Raw genomic sequence first — 26198 nt, forward strand, 5'->3', positions numbered from 1 at the left:
AGAAACGTCAGGATATAAAAAAATAGTCTTTAGTCTAAATACAAATCAAGATCAAACATAACAGCCACATTTTAAATCTATTGGCTACAGCAATGCCATACAGGAAAACATGATAAATATTATAATCTAATATAACCTATAATGCACGGTTTAGAACTACAGATATGCCCAGATGATTTTTAAATAAGAGTTCGACTGATTTTTCACTCCAAGTTGAAAACACCTTCTAAATTCCCACTGAAATTGGGCCTAAATAAGGAATTAGTTACAATGAGTCTTCAATCCCCAGCTTTCCCCTTTGTCCCACATCCTGAATACCAAATATAAAGAAGCGGGTGAAAAAATTGGCTGAAACCTTATCTGGCTAGGGCCCAGACAGCCCTAAAAAAAAAGTGCTATTATATTTCTCCAATTTAAGAAACTTCACTTGAAGAGGAGAAGAAAAGAAGCTCATCTGCTCAAATCTGGTTTTGACGCATGGTGTCGTGCCCTGAAGCAAAAGCTGAGTTTTTCATCCGTCTGACGTTTGACATGTAGAGTGAAATGAAGGAGGAGGGCTGTAGGTGAGAATATCTGTCAATGGCGCTGACAAAGTGATCAGTAATCGACAAGCTGTGGCCTGAATGTATGAAGGCATCTGGTAGAAATCCAGCTCATTTTCTGTCAGTGTTTTGATCATTTTAGAAGGATTATTTCTATCTTGTGTGCTGATAATACAAATTCGACACATTTTAGGTATCAGTCTGAGGTATTCCCAGTTTAATTTGAGGCATTGGTTGTGGTTGCAGCAGTGTAGGAGGTTCTCTGTGTGTGTGTTGGTGGCTTTCATCCTCAAACCAGCCTGGGCTCCTTGTCCTAACTCCCTGGTATGAGGGGTCAAAGGTCACCGCCGCTTGTGGCCGTGTTCAAATCCCCCTATAGTGTGTAAGGTCCTCAACATTATAAAGGGAACTAGTGTCCAGATATTAGTTTTCAGAAGTGAAACATTTGAATCAGCCCATATTAAAGGATAGCACACAGCATCTTAAATTATCATCTAATCTTGTGCCGATAGGACTGCACATATTAATTTATACATATACTTCTATTCTTATGTGGTAAATATGGTCTAATGGAAATACGTTTTGATGGAAAGTTCTCAACATCTTTAAGGTCAACCTCTGAAAAATGTGGCCAGTAAAACCAGTGAAATAAACCCTGTCAGAGCAATTATATTGTTAAAGCTTGAGCTATTTTTGCAAAACTAATATAAAAATCAATGTGTAGACATACCTTCAAATGCAAATAATGTTGCCTTTCTGCAAAGTGCGGCAGATTACAACAAAGAAACCACTGTGAGTGTGTGTGTGTGTGTGTATGTGTGTGTGTGTGTGTGTGTGTGTGCGTGTGTGTCTGTGTGTGTCTGTGTGTGTATGGAGGGGTTCAGTTTAAAGGCCAATAATGTATTGATTTATATACAAAGACTTGAATAAAAGGCCTTCATAAATAGTAGTCTTCCCAATTAGTTCTTCCTTACCAATTAGTGTTTTTTTTATCTAATAGAAAGCAATAATATCAATTAATTTTTATTAATAAAGATATATTATAGAATAGTCATGATGAAAATAATAATATTAATAATAAGTTGAAGATGGTTGCTGAAGCATGCTCACACATGGCACATGTTCAATCATTCGTGTAATGGGATTAGGCAGTTTAAAAAAAATGAACAACAGGAATTTCAAACTTTAACTTTGTTTATCTAAAATGTGGGTCACCACAAAATGTATTTCTGAAAAATACGTTTGGGGTTAAATTTAGTCGTTTTCGTCTTAATCTGCAGCCCTGTTTGCAGCTGAAAACCACATTTTTCTGTGTCACATTAACTGACAGTGTAACTCCTGATAAGGTTTGAAAACTACATCAACCTGACCTGATGGTTTTCAGTTAAAGCGCAATTTCTCACCCTCAATCAACAAAATGTTTTATTAATTCTAATAAAAAATATCTGCACAAGCCCACCAGTACTGGAACTCGTGAAAATAGTTTTGTATTAGTCTTCTCTAGTTCAAACTGATGAATAATTCATAAATAAACCTCTGATGGGAGCCATCGGCTATAGGAACACAATATATGAACAGCAGAGAATAGAAGCGATGGGCAAACAGAGTTTAGGTTTGAGAAATAAGACCCAGTTAAATATGTTGATGGCATGGCAGGATAAACAAGAAGAGACTTCTGGCCAGGTGGTAGAAATGCCTTCCTGTGACTCACACTGATCGCCCAAACAAGCCCAGTGCACACCCCTGAACCGGCCTTGTTGATAACTGATTGAATTGTATGTTCAAAGTTGCTCCAGTCTCCTTTCAACATGAGGCTACATCTGGCTCTCTCCTGTCCGCAGAAAAGCCTTTACAAATGGAGTTGAGCTCCATGACCGAGCAGAAGCCCTCTGGTGCTGGTTTTCCCCTTCCTCCCCCCCGATGCAGTCCCTCTGGCCAGGGAAGTCCACCAGACATCGGCTCTTCGGGCTCCCTGTGTCTTTTCTAAACGTGTTTTCAGCGCTCTGGGGTCAGTTATTAACTCGAGAGCGTTTCAACTTAATTTACACGCGCAGGCTGAAAAATACAGAGCTGAGTCACTGCAAGAAAAAGATACCCTCACTAATTTGGTCATGAGACATGTTAGTCAGAATGTTGCTTTTCATGGGCATAATAATAATAATAATAATAATAATAATAATAATAATAATAATAATAATAATAATAATAATCATATGACAACACACATTTTGATTAATACATAAAATAAAAAATAACATTTTGTTTGGTATCAGGAGCCAAAGCTGATTGTTTTTATCTAGTAAATTTCAAAGGTAAATTTTTGAAAGTTCAATGCTTCCATATCCAAGAACGCACAGGCGACCGTTTAGTTAAAGCACGATCAGTTTTAAATGTTTAATTTGCAGCTTCTTTGGTACTTTGACATTTTGCATTTTCTGTTTGAATGTGATTTTCAAGAGGAAAAGCTGCAGCAGCAGGAACAGCAGTGTTCTTCTCATCTTCTCTCCACTCAGCTCAGGCCGCCATTCCTCCCTCTGACGCCGAGTCTGTGCAGGGGGACGCCGGGTAAAACCCAGCAGAGGCAGCGCTGTTTCCCCGCTGCTCCCTCCTCCACGTTGAGCGACGATCGCGGTGATGGAGGCTTCAGTGAAATGAATAAACATGACTGTGGAGGAAATGTTAATGCATATGTGGGAATGTCAGATGTCAGTCATTATAGAGTCCACTCACCCAAACTTCAGGACTATTTGATTCGGACGACCGGATAAAAAAATAAAAATAAAAACTTAAGTTCTGATTGGCGCTTTTGTATCACTCCTCTTTTACGTAATAGCTGCGTGATTTTATCAATATTATAATGTTGTGAGCCCCTGACCTTTGCGCTACTTATTGTTAATTCATGGAGATCTCAGACTTTCAGGCATATTGATTGATTGTCAGTCACAATAGACTTAAAATGTAGCATGCACATAGGCTGTAAATGGAAAAGTTTGGTACCTATTTTGTCAAAATGTTTAAAACAGTATTTGTATGAAATTAGGGTTGTAAATGAAAATGTAAACCTTTGGATACAATAAAGCCCTCGACATGTGTTGTCACACCTCCATGCATTAAACGGTGGTCCTTCATGTCACTCAAACTCCATTTAAAGTCCATTTAAAGTGTGCGCACCTTCATGTTGAAGCATGAAAAAGCTCATAAAAAGGCCAAAAGGGTCAAAATATTAATACCAAGAAAAGAGAAATACAGGAGTGAGGAGAGAAAAGGGCGAGATTTTATTGTGCCTTTTATCCACGCTGTGTCTCAGGTCTGCAGCTTGTATAAATTCACGTTAAAAAGGGAACGTGGGTCACTCAGAGGAGCGCTCTCAGATCAGCGCATGGAGGAGCCATTAGATTAGACCGACTTCTCACGATGGGGAGAGTTTGTGTCACACTATAAAGAGAAGCTGTGCTCTCCGTTCGGTCTTATGTGGGGACACACACTTCAACTCCACGTGGTGTTGCGCTTTATTAAAAAGAGCAAGCCTTTATTTTGAAATTAGTCGGCTGACTGTTGGATTCTTAGCCATAACAGCCATCTGAACGCATGTGCGCGATTGGTCTGTGGCACATGGGCTCAGTTGTCAGGAGCCCAGACCATGTGTGTACACTTTAAAGTCATGGATGACGCTGTTCAGTGAGTTTTGCATTGTGTATTTAGACTTTAGACGAGAATTGTGCCACAAAATATATATGATTTACACAAAATGATTCATAATTTAATATATAATAGGAAATCACTGCACTTGTGCTGAATTGATTTAGTGATTTATTTGAGTTACTCTGACCGCCCTCGATTCTGGATAATTAAGGGAGTTTCTGTCAGCTTTGTTTTGATTTTAGGTTGACGATGCAAATGTTATTTCATCCTCAGACCCGCAGCAGGTCCTGCAGCTTTCCCAGGCAGGGAGGCAAAAAGAAAGCGTGTGCTATGCGCAGTCTGCAGGTTTGGCCTTTATGCAGCTGAGTTTGAGAACATTTTATCATGCAGAGCCGCTTCGTGGACTCTTTTGCTCCTTCATTCATTCACACAAATGGAGAAAGAACACTGACAGAGGCAAAGATACGGCTAAGTACATAATGGTTGATGCTTTAAATCCTGCTCGAAAACACTCACAAAACGTTGCTCCAAAACGTCAAAAGATTAGTTTTGTTTATCAATATTTTGTACCCAAATATTATGAGCTTGTGAGTGACCTTGTGCGCAGGGGCGAGTGACCGGCAAATACTTCACAGCTGAGAGATTCAGCATAAAAACGCCCTGACAGCTTTTATCGGTCTCCGTGTATTTAATTGTCTCAAAGATCAATGCAAAGTGCTGACCCTGACGCGGCATGTGTCTGTCAGCATTACTCATAACTTCGTTTCCCAAACGTGCAGTCAGCGTCAAATATAATTTTGAGCGCAACAAGCTGAGCTCTTTAGAAAACGTGATCTTTTTTATTTATTAAAGCCAAATTGCGCTTAAGGCTCGTTTTGTTCTTTTTCACGTATTCTCTCTATTGTTATTCTATAGAAGTTACAGTCTACTGGTTCCCAATCCGCACTGGAATTTAACCCTGAAACGCCAGCAGCAGTATAATGGCTTGTCTCTGCTCCCAGTGTGGCCCCTGCAGGCTCCAGCAGCAGCCGTGCCGGGGCCAGACAGCCTGCCAGCCGCGACTCCCCCTTATCAACCTCGGGGCTTTGGCCTGGACCATATACCGCAGAGTCCCATTAATCAGGGAAACATCACGTCAAACATGGCAGACTGAGAGAAGGGCAAGTCTGGTCAAAGCTTCTTGGAAAAGTTGCTTGGTCTTGTGCTACACACAGAGCTGTGAAAGTCCAATAGCCTTTAGGCGAGTTTAGCTGTACTCCTCTGTGTCCATACAGCAGGTACGTATGGATGTGAATTGTTAGTTTTATTGTATTCCACCCCCTATGGTATCACTATACTCTGAAATTGTCTTTTCATACAATAATCTCTTACTGCAGGACTACTCTACAGAAGCCGTTTCTAGATGGGAGCAATAACGTTTTATTTGACACGCTGGCCATCTCTGCACACCAGCTTCCTGCACATGCATGCAAGCTGCAGCATTGTTTGCTTTATGAGTCGCTCGAGCGTCCCTGCAGGAGTGTTGTTTAAGCCAGTTTATTGAGGTTTCTCTCTGCTTCGCGTATTAAAGCGGGTAGGCTTGCACCACCTCATGTGCAGTGGTTGGAAATGCTGCATGCGTAAATGTCTGCGGTTTGCCTCTTGTTATTATTGCAGGCTCCGCAGGCCTACCACTTCTTCCGCCACACAGCCCTTAAATACACCGGGGAAGGGATTCCCTCACTGTTATATGAGTTTAACCGAACTGAAGATACTGGACGCAGCCATCTTTGACTGCTCTCACAAAGCAATACTGTAGATCTATGTCTTTTCCCTTTCAAATGTGACACCTCTGTGCCTCAGGACAAAACCGTTGTCTGTCTAATTTTCCCTAAACGCCTTTAAACATTTATGAAAATACTGGTGTTGCAGAGTGAATTGCAAGGCTGGCGACCTTTTAGTGGTAGTGCAAGAAATATCAAAGATGAAAAGCAGCTGCGTTCCCAAAATAAAAGATAATTGAAAAAGAAAAGGGACACCCATAAAAATGCATAAACAACATTTTTAACTGAACACATATCCAAGACCAATCAATCAATCTGTTTAAGCCTCCCTCAAAAAAAAAAAAAACACTGAAAAGAAAGAGAAAGAGCCTGGTAATTACACTCAGTCGCGTTTAATGAATGCTTCATAATTAAAAAAAAAAAAAAGAAAAAAGAAAGGGAAAGTGCTTCAGAAATCCACCGTTCAAGTTTTCATTTCGAGTGCAGTTGTCCTATATATATTCACACCAAAGAAAAAAGTCAATATACAAGAAAACCCCAGAAAATTCACAAAAATAAATATTCAGTTTCATATAAACAACCAGTGACTTCAAATTCCATGTCAAAAACCTGACCTCAAGTATTGTATCAAAAAAGCGAAGTAAGTGAGTGAATGAGGAAGGCAGGGGAGTGGGGAAGAGGAGGAGGAGGTAGGGGACTGGGAGGGGAGGGGAGAGGGAGGGGGGGTTCACGCAGCCTCGCGCTGCTGCGCGATGCAATTGTTTACATTGATAGCGTCACTGTCAGAGAGCTATTTGTCTTAACGGTGGAAGGGCCCTCCCAACAGGCCATTACCACCATCTCCTTCCCCTCAGCCGCGCATTGTGCGAGTGCTGCGTGAGAATAGGCTGGTGCGTCAGAGGGGGCAAACCCGCACTGCTCTGGGCGCAGGCTATTCCTCTTCTTCCTATGCCGTGCAGCCCATGCTTTTGACACGCGGATTAAAGGTTGAAAGCTTCGCTCTCGCAACACAGCAACCCCCCCACCCCACCCCTCTCCAAACCCTGTGCGACCCCCTCCGTTTAACTGCTAGCCTGCTCATATACCAGCTTGTACCGTGGCTTCAGAAATAGCCAGTTCACAGGCTGAGAATATAAGTTCAAGTTTGAACCGTCGCTTCCAGCCTCGGGAATAAGGCCCGTGGTGAGTTGGGGCTTCATGGCTGCAGAGTGGCGCTTTAATCACATGGCTGAACATCCACCACCATATGCATCCACGCTCGAGTGAAACTCACTTTTTGTACATCTTTTTTCCTTTTTTTTCTTTTTTTTTTTTTTTTACAATCACCCATTAAATAGTTTGTACAATCCTCTGAATGAATGCACCCTTCGCTGTGCTTGCGAGGGGGCTGACATCATTCACGGGCTTTGGGTTTGTTGTGATCTGGCTCGCCATAAGCTGGGCCTCTCTTTGTCGCAGGCAGAAAAGCCTGCCAATTAGCAGAGCGCGTCCTGCACTGCCATTAAAACATCTACACGTTTACGCAAAATACCTACATGTAGGTGCAACTTCAACCGCTTGGTTTACTTCTGGTTTTAAAAAAAATGCTGTGTACACTGGAGCTACCACTGAATTTAGGGGCAAAAAGACACAAGTCGGGGGTAGTACATTCACTGAGCGGCCATATTCAAATACATTAAAAATGATGACAAATAAAGAGAGCAATGGTCTAAAAACTCATCTTGGATCTTGGGTGTCCCAGATAGGAGCACAGCCAATAACAGGAAATAATTGGTTGTTTTTTTCCAGCTCATATCGAGACAATTGACTCCAACAAAAACCAGAATAATGAACAACAGTGGCTCCACGGAAATTAGCATATTATTAAATTACAGGAAATCAGCAAATGGCATGGTTAGAAACTCACATATGGGCGAATCCTAAATATTCAAATAGCAGTCAGATGAATGCAGTTTGGCCTTTGTGTCTGCATCCAAATCACACTCGTCTTTAGCTGTTTCTTTTTTTCTATCAGCATCTCTCAGACATCATTTCACAGGCTAGTCAGAAAACCCTAAAGCTGAAACAAGACCCCCCACAGTATCAAAGTGCAATGCATTTAAGCCTATCTCTTGTGCTTTGTCGCATTGTTTCTGAGTAGCCAGAGCAGCTAGAAGGTGTTTCACGCTGTTTTGGTGCTGTTTTTCCCCACTGTGACTCCTCAATCACATCCCACCCATAGCCTCTCTTAGACATTGTTATCATCTCTGTGATTTACTTTTCTTTTTTCTTTTTTTTTAAACTTATGTTCGTGCTCTAAACGCAAACAACAGACAGCCCCTGACACATATGGTGTGCAGAGGAAATCAGTCGCCAAGTGGAGGAGGGACGTGAATATGAGTCTATCGTGGGACCTAACGTGCCATGAAGGTCTGAGCCTTGTTCTTTTTGATTGTCTGTACATAAGGCCTGTGTTGTGTCTGGGCCTGCGCCTGTGCACACCTGACACATTTGCAAACCAGGAAATACTCTGCAGAAACAATAATAATAAAAAAAAAACAAGACTGACAACCAGATCACAAGGACTCTAGAAAAAAAAACCCCACAACCACCAGGAATAAATTTCTGTCAAATCTAATAAAGGCTTAACCGTGAATATGTATAGATAGGCATTAATAAACCAATTTTTAATAATTCTCTGGACACATTGGCTATTGTGGCCAAGCTGGTCAGCATGACAGAGAGAAAACACAGCTTTGATATATAGGCTAAAATACACCAAGTGGCACAGAATGGGAAACCCTGATTTTTTTTTTCCTTTTTATGTGATTTACAAAGTCAAACTTGCTCTCAGTCCCAGATAGATTAAGAGTAGCTTCATCTCAAGGAATGCTGTGTGTTTTTTCCCACCCCTTTCCTCTTTCAGACAAAGCACAAACCCTGGCACCATACAATCCAACAGGTCGAGCATAGAAAAGCGAAAAAGAAATAATGGGGGGGGGGGTAAACACAATAATGAGAACCTTACATATTGCTTAGGATTGGTAGCTTATTTTAAAGAAGTTTTTTAAGCATAAATCCACGAGCGGTGTTTCACAGTCCTGTGTGGCGTTTTTCTGAGGCTCCAAAAACGGGATCTTGCAGGTTTTCCTGCATCAAACTTCAAAACAAAGCGGAATGTAAACCCATCCATAGAAAAAAGGGGGTGTGGAAGAAAAAATAATAATACACACCGATAAATTTGCGAGCAATTTGGTGAGCTCGGGTTAAGACTTCGGGCTGCGGTTGGGTTGGAGATGGACACGGTGGGAGCTTTTGTTTTGTTTTGTTTTTTTTTTTTTGCTTTAAAACCAGCTCAGTATTTCCTAGTTCTCTGAGCGTGTGGGGGAGGGAGAATCTGGCCGCCTGGCTGCCACCTCCACACGGGGTGGGACGGAGGGGGAGGCCCGGTGCCCCTCAGCGAGTTCAGGGAGTAAGCAGGGCACAAATCCCCGTCGCTGCCAACAACCAGCGACGGCGGGGATGGGAAGTTTGCCATCAGGCTGAAAGGCGTTTTTGCAGGCGATGCTACAGTGCTCGCGTTGCTGCGTTTGCGTCTGCAAGGTAAATCCTCCGTGGATGCCTCGTCGCAGCCCGCGGGACGCGAAGAAGAAGAAGAAGAGGAGGAGGAGGAGGTGGAGGAGGAGGAAGAAGAGGGAGCCTTGTTGACCCTGGGCACGTTTTGCTTTGTTTGCGCCCTGGAAACCCGGGACTTCTTATTCCCCAGCACCGGAGCCCTGCAGTTTTTGCTCCTGTGCTCCCCCTCGTCGACGCACGGGGTGTCCTGGGTGCTCCAGCATTCCTGAGGACCACAGGGGGGCCTGGGGACCACGTCAGGGCTCCTCTCTGTGTCTTTAATCCCGCTGCTGAAAAAGTCCCCTTGTTTGATGGCCCCACTGGGATACTGGCCGCCGCTACTCTCTGTCTTATCTCCTTTACATTTGACTACAGTGGCCTGGCTCTGGTATTCATATTCATCACAGCTTTCCTCCACTTTAACTTTCACGTTGTGGAGGTTGAAGGGCGGTGTCCTGGCTGTCCTGCCGCTGTCCGAGTGGGGGGCGGCGGTCACAGAGGACTCCTCCGCCTCGATCTTTATTCTTTTCAGGGTAGTGGGCAGTTTCACGCTGGCGGCTTTCGCCTCCCTTTTGTCAGCACATTTGGGGAGCTTGTCGTGGTCACACTGTGCGCCCAGTCCCGGGGGGCACATGGTGGGGTGCCCCGGTGTCGCGCGTGAGGGGTGAAAGGCCTTATTCCGGTTGGGTCCCGGTGAATACGGGACCAGCTCGTCCGCGGGGTCAGATCTGTCTAGACCAGCCTCAAACGCCTTTTCCCTTTTGGACTCGGTGAAGAAGCTCTCCCCCACGACGCCTGAGTTAAATTTTGGTGTCTGTAAGGGTCCCAGGTCCTTTCTAGTTTCACTGCATATAAAATCACATTTCTGTCGTTTTTCCTGTCTACTGTCTCCTGCCTGCGAGGAGGCAGCATGCCCCAGGGTCCTGTGCTGCCTCTCCTGCTGCTGGTGGTTGTTGTAGTGAAACGTGGGCTGCAGGACCAAAGGTGCTTTACTAGTGTTGAGAGTTTTGGCGAGGGACCCGACCCGGGCCCGTCGGAACCGAATGCTCTGCACCGACACACGGCTAGAAACGGAGCTCGAGTCGGACTGAGAGGAGCTCTCCTCCTCGTCTGAGCTGACCTCTGAACTCTCTGACTGCGTGTCATCTTCATCCTCGCCCTCCTCCTCCTCCTCCTCTGAGCTCGCGGAGTTGCTGGTGGTGGAGAAGCCGGACCCAAAGTCCGAGTCCGGGTACGCCCTGTCTGAGTAGGTGCTGGACTCGGTGTCGCTGCTGTAACCCTCCGGGAAACTCGGCTCGTGGTGGTGATGATGGTGGTGATGGTGGTGCTGGTGGTGGTGATGATGGTGAGGTCTGGGGTCAAGATAGAAATCGGGACCGAGGTGGAAAGCACCAAAAGAGGTCCCGTGGCCGCCGGGTGATTTGGGTTGTAAGAGCAGCACCGGCGGTACGTGGTGGTGCGCCTGTTTGCTCCTGCTCCACGAGTGCCTCGCGCTGTCCCTGCCGCCGCCCCCCTCGCGCCTCCTCTTCCTTTTGTGAAGTAGGTCGCCGGCTGAGCGCGAGAGCCTGGACTGAGCAGCTATGGCGGACACCACCGGCTGCCGGCTCACAGCGCTCCGGAAAAACGAGTGCCTTTGGCTCAAGGTAACGCGGTTCCCTGTTATTTTCGCTGTTTCATAGTTTTTAAAGTGTTTGTAACTAGACTTGGTCACCGAACGGTATTCCCGTCCGTGGGTTTTGTGGTAAAATTGAGGTAGTTTGGAGTCGGTAAGGCAAGGAGTCAGCTCTCTCCTCTTGCCCGTTTTGTTGTGAAGTGCGAGAGTCTCCGGGACACCGTGCAAACTAAACCAAACTTTTTCCTTCCACAGCTCGGCGTCCGCACGCAGGAACCCCTGGGACGCATCCTCGTCCCCGGGGGAACACGCCGCTTTCGCTTTCCTTTTGTTGGACTTCAACACCCGCTCCGTCTTGCAGGAGAAATACAGAGCCTCCACGTCCTCCCGCGATATGAGGGTGCATTTAGCGGCATGGAAAGCTATAGAGTTTATTGCTTTGAGCTTCCGCAGCTCCTCCAGGTCGCAGTGGTGTTTCTTCACCTTCAGGTGGTCCATGCGCTTGTGCACCGTGGTCCGAGGGATGTTCTTCAGCAGGTCGGTGAAGACCTGAGACAAAGCAAACATTTGCTTGCCTTTTATGAGCAGGTATCCCAGCCTCACTCCTTGCATTTCCTCAAAGCCACACTCCAGGTCTCCCATGTTGTATGCATCCAATGTATTAATCCATGTAGTCACTTTCAGTACACTATGGATTCACCAGTAAATGGCATGGGGTCGCGAGCGCAAGGCATCCTGCTCATACCTTTAATCCATCCACACTGCTGCTGCGTCATGAAAATGCAAACTTTGACATGCGGAGTTAAATGGGGCTGCCGGTGTCTAATAGGCTGAATAAGCCGACAACATCCACTCGTCGCCTTTTGCCCGGGTCCGGCATGGTGGAGGAACGGATGCGTCCACCAAGCCGGGGCTGCTGCTACCTGCCTCTGCCGGCTCCACTCCCCTCTGGACGGCAGCAGGACGAGGGGTAGGTGTACACCACTGCCTCAGCCAGAGGGATAAAATAGCGAGAAGAGAGAGAGAGAGAGAGAGAGGGAGAGAGAGAGAGAGAGAGAGAGGGAGGGAGGGAGAGGGAGTTGTGAGGGTGGAGGGGAGGGAGAAAGAGAGAGAGAGAGAGAGAGAGAGTCCGAGACAGAGAGAAACAGAATAAGAGCTAAAATGCAGCTGCTATTCTGGCTGCTGGTTGAGCGCAAATAAAATGACAGAGAGGGGAGGTGCGCCAGTCTGGAGACACCTTCATCAATTAATGCCCTCGGAGTCGACGCCTATTGGACGCCGCTGACAGGTGATGCAATAAAAAAATGGATATTCCATCCCCACCCCCTCCCACACCCACCGTTACAATAGTTTACAATTGTGCCCACAGACCCCGCTGCTTGTGTAAATAATGCACTTATGACAAGTTCATATTTCAATAGCTGAATAAAAGAGCTTCTGAAAATTCAGCCTAGTTCATAGTGCATGTCGCCTGCAGCCACAATAGGTAGCCTGAGCCAAGTGTCATGATAAGACTGGAATGTATTGTGTGCTATTCCCTTTCGGTCCACATCAAAACGCACGCGGTAGTAGTCCTATATGGAATCGATTGTATGCTTGTAAAATGACTGCGCACTCCGGCTATTTTAGACAGTTTGATGTGTGTTAGCGCAGCGCAGCTTAAACAAAGACATTTGCTTTTTATACTTGGTGAGCTGCTTTTCCACGTTCCACGCCTGCTGCCTGACCAAGGCTCAACTCATCTGCTTTTGTTGGCTCTAGTTTTTCCCCCATATGATTTTTTTCCTCGTGGTTGACTATAGACTGACCTACTTATCCTACAATATCTGTTCAGACTGCGCAGACCTACATTCATATGTCAGGCTGTACCATAATAAATCCATCGTATTTCCAATGGGTTTTATGTATATCTATACACCATTTCCCTTTACTCTCTCTCTCTCTCTCTCTCTCTGTGTGTGTGTGTGTAATTATTTGACACATAATTTGCTGTAAAGCAGGGTGTAGCGCTGTTAATATCTTGTGTATTTACGCATGCATTTTTTTTAATTCCGAGATACAAAATGTACAGACCGTCAAACTTTAGAATTTATATTCTTGTGAATATAGTGGAGTCATGCTAAACCGGCAAATTCCTGTTAAATTGTAGCCTACTTTTCACCCTGATTAAACAACGTGAACAATGATTGGACAGACTAAAAGTGCAGAGTCAGGGTTGCTTTTCCCACCAGATTTTCCCGACAATGTAGGTTAAAGCTGCAGCCACTTAAATAATCCAATTAAGATTTCCTGTTGAAAACATTTTAACGGAACCTCGAGCAACAATTATAGAATATATCTACAATATTTCAACAATAATTAATAGCAATAAACGGTCATGCTAATAATATGTATAATACCTTACACCAACAAGTATCTTTTTATAGTAGGGGGAACAGGAACACAGGCTACTGTTGGATTATTGAACGATTTTATTGAGCGTTGTCATCGAGGCTATTTTATCACCAGGATTTTTTGTGTTTGGTGTCGTGCGTAATACTTTGAACACGCTTAACCCGCCTGTGCATATTGCATGTGCTCACCGAAAACAACGACACGCGCGCGCGCACACACACACAGCGTTTTGACTTTTCATGGCGCGTGCACGCAAGCATGTGCGCACGCGCACACACACAAAAGAGCCACGCAATCTGTAAAACGCACGCGCACACATGCACGGACTATAAAGAAAGGCTGAAACCACCATTCACAACGGTGTCGAAATAATGTGACTGTGTAGTATATTATATAGGCTAACTGTCTGAATTACCGGTAGGACGACATACGGTTGTTTGGACTCGCTATTGTGTTTCCTCCCTGAGCCACATTTTCCCAACACTTCCTGCGTTAAGTTCCGTCTTTGTTATCTATAAAACACGCGAATCCCTTGTGGTCCGTTCCTCACGGGCAGCGCTGTGCGTGGTGGGGCCAAACTCAAGACCGGGCATGCTCATCTCCACAATGTTAAGCCTATTTACTTATTTACAGACCATTCACTGTATGTTGAATAGAACCCATGTTACCTCAGTGTTACATCAAACAGCGTGTTACATATGTAGGCGTTGTTATTATAGCTCCTTGTTAAACCTCTGAATATGATTGGATCATATCCACACGATCCACGCAATAGTGCACTGTAGAGCATAATCTCTAACGTGGTGGTCATGGACTAGTGCATATCAAACAATATAAAGAAGACAGTGTATTGATGGGATTTGATGGACAAATTAATGAATTACGTGGGGGAAAAAAATAAAATAATATATACAAACACGCATGCTATATACAGTACCTGTAGCCATAACACACGTGCGCATGCGTTAGGGGGATTAGGGTCACAGTGTTGCACCTTGAAATGTCAGCTTGTTTAGGGTCATAGGGACTATGTCTTGTTGTGGACCAAAGGTATTTATCTCTTTTTTAGGGATAAGCCGTTTCTTCTAATCTAAGAGTTACATTTACATTACAGTGGTTGCGTATGGTTGCATAGAATCACAGAGATAATTAAATGTTATAATTATAGCAGCCGCTAATGTGAAAAATATCTTGCTTATGTAGGTTATATTTTACTCGATAAACCGCAGAAGGCTGTTATGCACCGCATAAGTTACTTGTAGACATTGGGGGTTAGGCTCGGGGTTACACATGAAACACTGAAACACACCATGAAAGAACACAGTGTGTGTGTGTGTGTGTGTGTCTGTGTGTGTTGGTGCGCCTCTGCGCAACTACCAGTGACTACGTCTGATACGCTGCCCAAACACTCCAGTGAACTCCACTCTAACTCCCTTACACCCATGGGTCATCTGACCTGCATTCTCGTCGCTTTACGTACAAATACTGACCTGCACGGTGAGCCGTCCTCGCTTTAGCTGCAGCAAAACTCGCCTTTCACGTACTGATTCTGTATGACAGCATCGATACATGGAGCACGCGGAGTTTCACGGATGCAGAAGAGTGAAGTGAGAGGAGGGGCAGCTTGTTGAGGTCTGGATCCCCGGGGGAATAACTCAGAGCCCTGAGCCTCGGTGCACAGAGGAACGATCATCTCACGTCCCGACCGCTGACTCTCTCGCTCCTTTCTTTTTTGTTTGGCACAATACGTGTTTGTGCTTTTCCTTTTTAACCATACAGTATATTGCCAGACAATTAAAAACAATGTAAACTAACCAATTGTCCTCTCCTGACCTAAACTGGTCCATATCCAAAGTGATGAGTGTCATGAGCGCTTTGCACAGAGAATATAACTGTCCTGTCACACAAATACATGTTGGATCACAAAATCATGAGATTGCGCACAACCGTTCTGACGTTTGTGAAGACACTGCAACCCAGATCAATTAACACCAATTTCTCAAAACTTTTTTTCAGTATTGTCACAGGTCTCTACTAACCTCTCCCCTGACATAGAGCAAACATCAGTAGTATGTTCATCACATATCCTTAGTTATTATTTTTACTTCTTTATTTATTTTAATGTATTTGACAGAGCATGCGAAACTTTTTAAAAAAAATATGACCAAATAAAATAAGGATATTTACTTGCTTCAAAAAATAAATAACTAAAATACGTAAAAAAATATTATTTTTTTGCCAGTGAAGTTGACGTGCAAGTGCCCCATGCTGACTCAATAATCGTTGTTTTAGAGTTAGAGCTCTTCACTTATCCCAAGATCTGAATTGAGGGCCATCTAAAACAATAATATAACACTGCAACAATTACTGAATAAAAATAACCTTGTGTGTATATACATATTCGAGTATTTCCAATTAAGACCAGGGACTCTTTGTTATGCAGATTTGTGATACACCAGATGCCACTGAGCACTTTTTCCACCCTCTCCTGCGCATGGATGTCGGCCGGGAGCGGAGGGGAGGAGACGAGACCGAGAGGCCGAGAGAGAGAACTCAAGCGCGGTGGAGGTTTCTTACAACAGCCCGCTGTGTGCTACCTCACGACCAAATGTTGCACTTCAGGCTCATTTCCAGTGATGGACACCGGGCTACTCCCGTGTAGGCCGGATGTGTTTGTGGTTTGGCTGGAGTTATAGTGAAATGAAGCCAGCAAAACTCACGCTAATCTGTAGGACCCCCAGTCATACATACTGAGAATATTTAAAAGTGAAACATGCATGAATACAACTATTTTTGATGTAAAGTGTTAATGGCGGATGTTCTCTCGGCTGCTGTTTTTACCTACTTTCTTGTTTTCCACTACTTCACTGACCGGCTTAATGGGGGAGATAGACGGATTACGGTGAGGACACGGCCTGCACGCACACATACACGCGCGCGCATGACCCGTAAACACACATAGTTTTGTGCAGTGTAACCTACATTTTAACAGGAGTGAAACTGTTTGGAACTTTGATGCGCCATTTATGGAATATAAATATAAACGAGCGCAGTTGATTTTAACTTTATAGGCTTGCAAAACATAAAGTAAGTCCATACACACACACACACACACACACACAATCATAATGTGAAAACCGGTTTCGACGACGTTTATGTAACTGGTTCATCTGGTGAATTTCATACATTTTATAAGCTCACTGGCCATAAAAATCTTTTGGTGTAGGCAAGCTCCCAAACGCTTCCACTTTCCTAACACTCATCAGACCAAACGTGTTGCTCTCGCAGCCCCAACTCATTTGTTTTGCATTGAGTTTTATGGAGACACTTGGTCAAGGAGGCGCAGGCACTTGTAAGAGCATAGACTTTTTATGACACAAACCCACTGCCCCATGCCAAAACAATGAATTCCTCTCCACCCCCCAACCACCCCGGGAGAATGTGATTTTACATGCAATCCGAGCCTGAAGTGTGTGCGGACAGTGGTGGGGGGAGGGCTCTCTTCACCTTTCACCCCGCCGTGTTGGGACTATTTTTTCCTGGGCCCCACTCGCAGACCAGAGAGGAGACTATAGGTAAACACTGATGGGTCTGAGTGTGGTGGGAAAGAAGCATTGTGGCTGTGGAGCGGTGGGTTCATTTTGCTGCTCAGGTCATTTCAGTGTTTGCAACTCTTCAACATGTCCCGCGTGCACATATCGGGAATCTTAACTCAGCAGCAGATGGAAAAACACGGACATTTTTTATTTGAATAGCTGATGACTATTAAAACAAATAATTGGTTAGTTTACTGAAGTGAAGTTATAGTCTCTTTTTCCTCTCCAATTGTTCCCAACACATTCTGTCCTATAAGGACAAAAATCCTGTGACACAGAATGGAACGCACATGGTCTATTACTACCATTACAGCCCTTACAACAGACATGTTATTGCATTTACCATAAACTGCCATGAACCGTAAGAAAAACATGCAGAATCAGCCCAAGTATGTCTATACTATGGACATAAAAATACCATTTAGGATATCTGCTTGAAAAATAGCCCATAATTACTGCATTAATGAATATCAGGCTCTGTTAAATTTAATGATGCATTACTGGGGTTGCTGCAGGTGAATAATCTTTACTATAAGCTGTGTGCATGCAACAGGGAGATGGACTGGAAAGATGAAGAACTTGTGCATGTGTGTGCTGCTAACACAATGCTTTGTCTGTGAAACAACGTTTTCATTGTTTCTATTTAACTAGGCTTAAAGAATAATAGTTGGGCTAAATTTATATGCCATTGTGTAAAAACTGATCAAACATGTCACACGACACACATTTTCTTGAACTTAACATAAACAATGTGAGACTGTTTATTTTGTTTAGCAAGGTCTACATGCCATAGATCCTCCATGGCACCCATGAAAAAAATAGCCATTACTCATTAATAAATTGATCTGAAAACAAGCATATGGCGTCTGTTTCGGAACACAACCAAACCAAACAATTGCTTCAAAATAAAAGTCCTATACTTAGCTGTCAGTAGTCATTTGTTGAAGCTTATGAGCTCAGTCTGTGAAAACATTCCTCCCAGACTGCTTTAGTTTTCTGCGGAGTTCCCCAGCAATGCGTGCACGGGCACACACACACACACACACAAACACACACACACAGGGGATGCAATGTTTAAGAACAAAAATTGATTTTATTACTTGTGTGATGTTTCTAACAAACATTCGGTGCTATTGGGTCTTTCTGGTAATTTATAAATGTCAAGAAAACACAAGCTTTAAAAGAGATGGAGTTAAGTGGACAACCATAAAGAGCAGTAACCATTAGACAAAATAAATAACCAGCAGGCAGTTCAGTTAGTCGAACACTTGTGTATACAATGCCTCAACACAATGCCATTTCAGGTACAGCTTATGTATAAGTCTGTGGGTGTGTGGGCTGCTTTTCCCAGTGTTGCCTTTCCTCCCTGCGTATTTCACACGTTCCCTATTCTGCACAGAGAGACCACAAAACTTCACTCAGCCTATGCAAACATGCCCAGAACCCAATGATGAGAGCCTTCTGACTTTTTAAATCTCAAGCACTGTGAAGTCACCTTACAGACAATTAAATGCAGACCAAAAGAGACAAGAAGGAGTATGAATGAGCATACTACAGGAAAGCCATTTAAACTCTTGTATTTCCATACATTGTTTCTATATGGGTCTCCTGAATGCTTGTGAACTGCAAAGTCAATAAAATGGGAAATGCCACAATCGACTGTTTGTCAAGGATGTTGTCTCAGTCTTTTGTTTATTTCTGCTCTCTCTCACCAAGGTCTACCTTTACCACTATATTGTGCAAGTGAAATAGGCTACCTACTGTGCGGAATATACAGGCCCAATTTTTGAAAACCCCTATAAAGTTAGTAGCCTATGACATTATTCCTGCTCTATAGGCTACATTTATACGTTGGCAAAATTGTGCAGGTTTCTTCAGGGTGTTAAATTTTAACTATTTCTCTAACTATGTACATCTGTTATGTAGCAAAAGGGTTGAGACGAGACAGCTAATTTTCAAGGACTGCCACAGAAACTCTGTTGCAGTGCATGGATTTAGAAATCCTCATACAAATACCAAGTTGATGACGTACAGTGTGATCAACAAAGCTCGAACATAAAGCATGGAAGAGGACTGCCTGGTTATAATCACAGAACTGAAATTGTATAAAAGCTCTGAGTGCTACAGCATATGTACTTTGAGGTCACCAAGCAGACAGTGTCGCTGCAATTTTCTGTCTCAGAGACAGCTCCTCTCTGACAACCCGAGGAACATTACACATGATTCAAGCAGACTTTGACTTAATCAAGTGCAAGTTGTAAAAATCATTTGCCATTTTCAGTGTTTCAGTAGCTATATGGGCCCCTTCACCACCGCTGCCCCCTCCTTCGCCTCCCTTTGTTCTCTCTAGCTCTAATAGGTTTTCCCCTGCCACACACAATTCACTTTTTTTTCCCTTTTCCCCAGCTCCCCATCCCTCCCACACCCCCTTTTAGTGCAGTGCCCAGTGTCGACTGGAGCATTTGAGCAATTTGAAATTAAAGCAAACAATGGGCAGGCACTCCCAGGGACCTCTCGCTCACCATATTACACGGAGGACGCTCGTGTGCTCTTGCGCATTATTGGCAAGTCATTACGTTTCTCTGGAAACCAAGAGCGGGAGCTCGCTCAGAGGAATCGGTGATGCAAGCAGCAGCTGAGTGCTTGGAGTAGGGTGTGTGTGTATGTGTGTGTATTTGTTTGTGTGTGTGTGTTCTGGAGCATCCTTGGCAACAGCATGGGGATGCTATCAAAACAAAACTGTATATTGACAGGTCTGATACGCAGCCTGATGTAGGATTCTCAAAGCCCATTCTATATACATTTTTTGAAAGATGAAGGTATTCATCTTTACAATGAAAAGCTTTTCAAATTGCTGTCTACAGTGTACTGGCTCCATGCTGACTACAGCTGCATACCTTTTCCATTCTTAATCATATTGAAATGGCAAAGTTAAAAAACACAGCATATTTTAGTTACTTGAAGTTCCAACCCAAGCTGTTGATTTTTTGAGAGCTGTAGGCATACATTAAACCACAATTCAGATTTATTATATATGAGCTATCATTTTTTAAAGAAAATCTCTTAAAAATAATCAAACCCATAGTAAGTTGTCATTGACCTTAAAGCTGTAAAAAACACTGTTGTTGTTGTCAGGTTTTTTTTTATCATCTCTTGTCATGTTATTTTAAACGAGTGTAGTAAGATGCAATAAAATCCAATACAACATCTACAAGCCTCACTTTTAAGGATGCATGTGTTTATGTGTACAAATATAACTGGTATCTGGAAAACATTCCGCATTACATCTTATAAGAATTATTAATCTTAGAGCATAATTACAAATTAGCACATTTTGCATATAGAGCAGTTGTGAAGTCTTGTGACAGTGATCCAAATGGCTTAGAATAAAACAAATCTTAAATGTAGAAAAATCCCATAGAGGTTTAGGTATGAACACATTTGTTCAGGCCTGTAACTATTATTTTAATTGCTGATTATTATACCAATTACTGTCTTGATTAACCAGCTAATTGCTTATTCTGTAAAGTCCAGTCCAGTCCAGTGAGGGACTGCTGTGCTCAACCTTGTTTTATTTTATTTTTTTAATAAAATGTATATATATAAATGTTTGTTAAAACTTCCCATGAACCAAGTTGACATATTTCTATTTATTGTTTTTTCCAACCATCAGTCCAAAACGTTGATAAATAATACAATTATAAAAAACACAGCACAAAATCCTCACGCTTGATTTGCATTTTGCTTAAAACTACTTATTTGATTAAATAATTACCAAACATGTTGTTAATTAATTTGTGTTGCTTGATTAATAAATTTAATTGACTAGTCACTTCAGTTCTATATTGAGCTATTTTGTAAAACAATCAAACATGACCCTCAAACTGATAGTACAGCCTCTGATTTTTAATTTGAAGCAAGTATTCACATTTCTTTTCAATGCAGCTATGCTCTACGCATCACAACCCATACACTCAGCAGATAAAGAATTAGAGTCCAGCTGTAAACAAATTTTAAACAGATGAAAACTCAGATCTTTTTTCGAAACAGTGTGCTTTTAACAGCTGCTGAACTTGGTCGGTCTCTGTCAGCGATACGCCACATCTTTGCCTACCTCCATGTTGCTACACTGCTGACAGTGATTCGAGGACAGTGAGGTTTCTCTGCTACAAAGTTTCAAACCATCTCGGCCATGTGGAACCAAAATGGAACGTTGCTGGAGACCCAATCACATCCGTCTTTTACTTCCTGTCAGCGGCACGCACACACACGCGCCTTGCGTCATTACGCATTTCCTGTTCTCTACGAAGTCCCCCCTCTTCTCCTCACCGTCGCGCCGTGAAGTGGATGTTTTGGTGAAAAAATACTGGGTCGAAAAGGGACATAAACACGTTTTAAACATGACATTTCGATCGAGTGGGACTTAAAGCGGTGTAGCAGGGGAAAGAGGGACGTCTTCGGCGAAGGTTGCGGTTTATCTGTATATCGTATTCTTCCGCATGTCCGCTTTCTTCGTAGATGGTCTCCGGCGAGCGTTGTCTGGCGGTGGACGACGAGTTCTCGACGTGTAATATGAAGGAGATGATCGGAGGTTGCTGTGTTTGCTCAGACGAGAGAGGCTGGGCGGAAAACCCGCTTGTCTACTGCGACGGACACGGCTGCAATGTCGCCGTGCATCAAGGTAAGTTGTTCCTAGCTTGGCTAGGAGGTAGCGGTTAGCTTGCAGGCTAGTTAGCGTTGTCTTGTTGCAAGGTTATGGAGCGCTCCGTATGGAGCCGCCTCCTCCGCCTGCCCTCACCAAGGCCAGGCTGAGGTCAGGCGCAACTCATGCAGCAGGGCAGTTTGCTGCTCTGGCTTGGAGGTTCATATAGCCTGTGTAATCCGTCACGGACGATTGTTGGCAGCTACTTTATTAACACATTTCTGGCGGCGAGTCTTGATACTATATTTTTTTAAATCCCCGTCAGAAGCTGTCAAGTGGGTCACAGAGAAGCAGGGTTACTTAAAAATATATAATTTGTCCCACTGCCTGGCAAAGAATAGTAAACACTGCATTAGACATGGAGGGTGAACTTCATGAGACGCTGCTTTTTATGTGTGGAGTCCAATATTTGGAGCCGTTCAAGCAGCAAAATAATAATTTCTACTGGCTGCATGTTAGTTTCTGGTATAGCTACAGTGTTGTAGTGCTGCCAAAGCAGTGCTCACCCAAGATGACTCAGATTATGACGTCCAGTGTTTACAAACTTAACAGCTGGCCATGTGTCCATTAGGCAAACAGTGGGAGACTGAAACTATTTGAAATGTCTGAAACCATGCCAATGCATTTCAGTGTAGTTGCACCGGTTACATGGCTTTGTTTATAACAGCTTGGTAGCGTGTTTGGATTGTGAAATAGGCCTGACAGGAGCACAACTGTTACATACATGGCAACCGTCAGATCTAGTCAAACTTTACAACCTTTTGATCCACATGTTTCTCTTTGCTGGCTTAAAGTTACAGAAACTAATCCTAGGCACTGTTAGTGGTTATATGACTCAGTATTTTATGATTGGAGACACAATTATTCCAAATCTCACAGTGATTAATATTTTGTATTAAAGTTGCATCACATTATCCCAGCCTGAGCCTGTCAAGCTTCATGATTCTGTAGACAATACTTGTATCAGTTTGTCTTAGATTAAGCACATTGTGAAGCTCATGCGACAGCTAGATGGGAAAGTTATTTTTTGTGGATTGTGATACTCAGTATCAAATGTGCCCCATCAGGCATCACATATTATATTCTATTACCACAAGATCTGTCCAGAATAAAAGTGGAGTTTTAAAGCTTTAATAACAAGTGTTACTAAATACTGAAAGCTGCAATATTTTGAGTATGAGACCACTGATAAAGTGCTTATATCAAAACATGAGCCTGCTGTTAAACATCCAGCCACTTCCCAAATGTGGTCTGGTCAAATTTCTTTGCTTTAATAACTGACCATGGAGCACATTGTTTACTTTATTTGATGTATAATGCTTTGCAGAGACACATGCTTTGGGAGGGTTGGAAGGATACACAGGCACCATGGCTTGGAAGCCACATCTTCCTCCTGTAGTGAATTATTGGTAACAGACAGCCTTTACTGTATTAGTTTAGAATAGACAGGGTTTTGGTTCAGATAAGTAACTGCACCCTGTCATGTCATCTGATACCTTATTCAGATCTCCCACTGAGCCACAGTTATGACAGTGTCTGTTAAATTTAGATATGTTTGCAGGTAGAATTAAGTCGCAACATTCAACAGTGTCCAGTGAGTGGCTTATCTGCATTTCAGGAATCAGACCTTAAAATGCAAGCTTTACGATTGTCAGAACTAGGAATGTCAGTTTCAGTTCATGTTGTTTTCGATAGCTGGACACCCATTTCCCGCCTGCATTTCCCAGTCAGGTTTTCCCTTTAAAAAACACTGGTACCGGTCCACATGTCCTGGAAGATTTCAGTGTCCCGGACAAATTGGAGAAATTCCCGTCAAATATTGTCTGTGTTTATAGATGTTGTTTCCTCATTTGTTTGTGTCCAAGTGACTAATGGACAACAATTTTTGAAATTTGTCAAGTATTGAGTGAGAGCACTGCAGCCGCAAAATGGGCTGCAAAGTAGTACCTCTGGGCATTTGCACACTGTCAAAGTATGTCCACTAAAAGCGTTTGTTTGTTCCACTGATATACTCAGATTGTCATTCTAAGTGTCTGACATGGAAGGGATCCCTACAGAAATAGATCTTTTTGTTAAAGAGTAAGATCCTTTTTGTTTAACCAGAAACAGCCACTATATCACTCTCACCAAAGCCTACACACTCCATTTACAGAAACAATAATTTTATCATCCTAAAACACACTTCAGCACAATTTCAAACTATATGTTATAGAATATACACTGTGGATATGTATGGGTGGCTCAGGAGGTAGGGCGGTTGTCCACTTATCATACAGTTGGTGGTTCCATCCCTGGCAGTCTACCTGGAATCCAAACTGAAACCCAAAGTGCTCCCAGTGGCTGTGCCATCGGTGTGTGAGTGGTTTTCGCTCCTGATGAGCTCTGCCACCAGTGTATGAATGTGAGTGGATGGGTGCTGGCTCATGTTGTGAAGTGCTTTGAGTGGCTGGTAAGATTAGAAAAAAGCTACATAAATACAGTCCATTTACCATGTACCATATACTGATGTTGAGGGAACATTTTGGAAGATAGCACGAGAAGGTGTAGTATTGTCTTACAGGTTGGTGAGTATCCTCAATTTCAAACATGAACGATGGCTTGAGTGCATCTACATATATCTAGTGAGTATTGATGCAGCCAACACAGGATGCAACACACTTACAGTAACAAGCACAATCTTTTAACATTTGTTAACAAATTAATTATGAATAAGACATGTCTCTTGTGTGTTTGAACACAAAATAACAACAAAGCATTCACATACTGTATGTGGCATGGTTTAACATGGATTGGATCAGCCAGCAATGATTATTAAAATGAACCAGGCATGCAGTGTGTGCAGAGTGTATCTTAGTTAACCAGTATTTGATGCTTTGTCTTTAAGCCTGGTCACCCGTTTTTTCATTTGAACTCGATAACCTTTGGGTGTTTTGTTCTCAGAAATCTGGATTATAGCTGTTTATTTCATTGGCTTATGGGCTCTGGTGAGATCAGACATAATCTGAAAATGTGTAGAGGTAGGCTATTTAGAGTAGTGCTGCCACATTTAGGGTAGCGCCGCCTGTACCGCAACTTCAGGTCTGAGTCGAGTAAGCATCAGTGAAATCAGGTTATAACTCAAACTGAAAGGACTAGGTGTGCTTTGGAAGTCGAGGTCCGTCTTACAAATCATATATTCAGCTAATGCAGTGACAAAATATTAAGTAACACAAGTTTGTAAAGAATGACAACTGTTTTTTGACCTTTTTCATATAAATGTGTTTAGGAGGTCAAGTAGAGATGGGACTGTTTGAATGCTGTCTGATGACTATGTGTCTTGACATTTCATTACCAGTGATTCTGCCTGGGTCCCAGGGGCTGTAAATATTTTGTAGCGTTGGCAAACTGTCAGCTGTCAGTAATGTGATGTAAAAACTACAGCAGCGTGTGCCGCCGTCTGTTAGTTTGCCTTCTGGCACATATAAAAAATGTTGGAAGTTTAGATAAGTGTGATATTGTTAAAGATGTTACCAAGCATCATCAGATTTGATGTGGTTTCATTATCACTGTGTTAATGTATTCCCTAGTCTTTTGCTCTGGTTGTGATGACCCCTTCCCCTGTCTCTCTGCAGCCTGCTATGGCATCGTGCAGGTGCCCACTGGTCCTTGGTTCTGCAGAAAGTGTGAATCTCAGGAGAGAGCAGCCCGCGTGGTGAGTCACACGATCCAAGTATCTATTCATCATTTATGAGTGACCTCCTGGAATAACAGGACTGTCTGGCCAATATGGTGGACCTCATGCTCATTCTTGAACAGTGCTGTCATTTATAAATGCAACAAGAAAACAATGCCAGCTGAAGTCTTGCATCATCAGTGTAAGAGCCTGGAACAAACCAGTTAAAATGACACAAATGCATGTTGAAGACACTGTAATATTTCATCAGTATGGATAGTCAGAATCTCTAAAGTCCCACCGTCCTGTTCATTACCATTCAAGGAAGCACTGACACATAATGTTGAGTTAAAGTGCTGATGAGAACATTGCTTTGAGTCGGTACTGAATGTGAGAAGTCTACTGTTTCTGAATATTTTAGTTGTTGTGTGAGGAAACACAATACAAGAGGAGTCATTAATTCCTGCACTTCAGGACTGGATGACAGCAGAAAAAACAAAACCAACATTGGTTTGCATTACGACAGCTTGGCATAATTTAAAATGGACTGCTGGGTAAAAAGAAAATGTGGTTCTTTATATATCTGAATGCCTCTGGCATGTGAAAAATAAAATCTTACAATGCAATAATGGTAAATAAATAAATATTTCCATATTTCTCAGCCTTACTGTACGGCTTACTGGATATATGTGGTTTAAAGC

The 26198-nt window shown here is 43.0% G+C and overlaps 2 protein-coding genes across 5 annotated transcripts in view; one reads left to right on the plus strand and one right to left on the minus strand.

Annotated features, from left to right (window-relative positions):
• Positions 1-9281: 9281 nt before the first annotated feature.
• Positions 9282-11795, minus strand: skida1 (SKI/DACH domain containing 1). Its single transcript, XM_041961861.1, has one exon. The coding sequence runs from the start codon at positions 11793-11795 to the stop codon at positions 9282-9284; it is 2514 nt and encodes an 837-aa protein (XP_041817795.1).
• Positions 11796-21454: 9659 nt separating this feature from the next.
• The window catches only part of mllt10 (MLLT10 histone lysine methyltransferase DOT1L cofactor), a 44648-nt gene continuing 39904 nt past the window's right edge, over positions 21455-26198 (plus strand). For all 4 annotated transcript variants that reach the window (XM_041961693.1, XM_041961694.1, XM_041961695.1 and 1 more), the window contains exons 1-2: positions 21455-21824; positions 25457-25536. In XM_041961693.1, the coding sequence (XP_041817627.1) occupies positions 21662-21824; positions 25457-25536 (243 nt within the window). In that variant the 5' untranslated portion in view covers positions 21455-21661. The remainder of the gene's footprint in view (positions 21825-25456; positions 25537-26198) is intronic.

Source organism: Chelmon rostratus, chromosome 20 (genome assembly GCF_017976325.1).
Source record: "Chelmon rostratus isolate fCheRos1 chromosome 20, fCheRos1.pri, whole genome shotgun sequence".
In the NCBI taxonomy this organism is placed as follows: domain Eukaryota; kingdom Metazoa; phylum Chordata; class Actinopteri; order Chaetodontiformes; family Chaetodontidae; genus Chelmon; species Chelmon rostratus.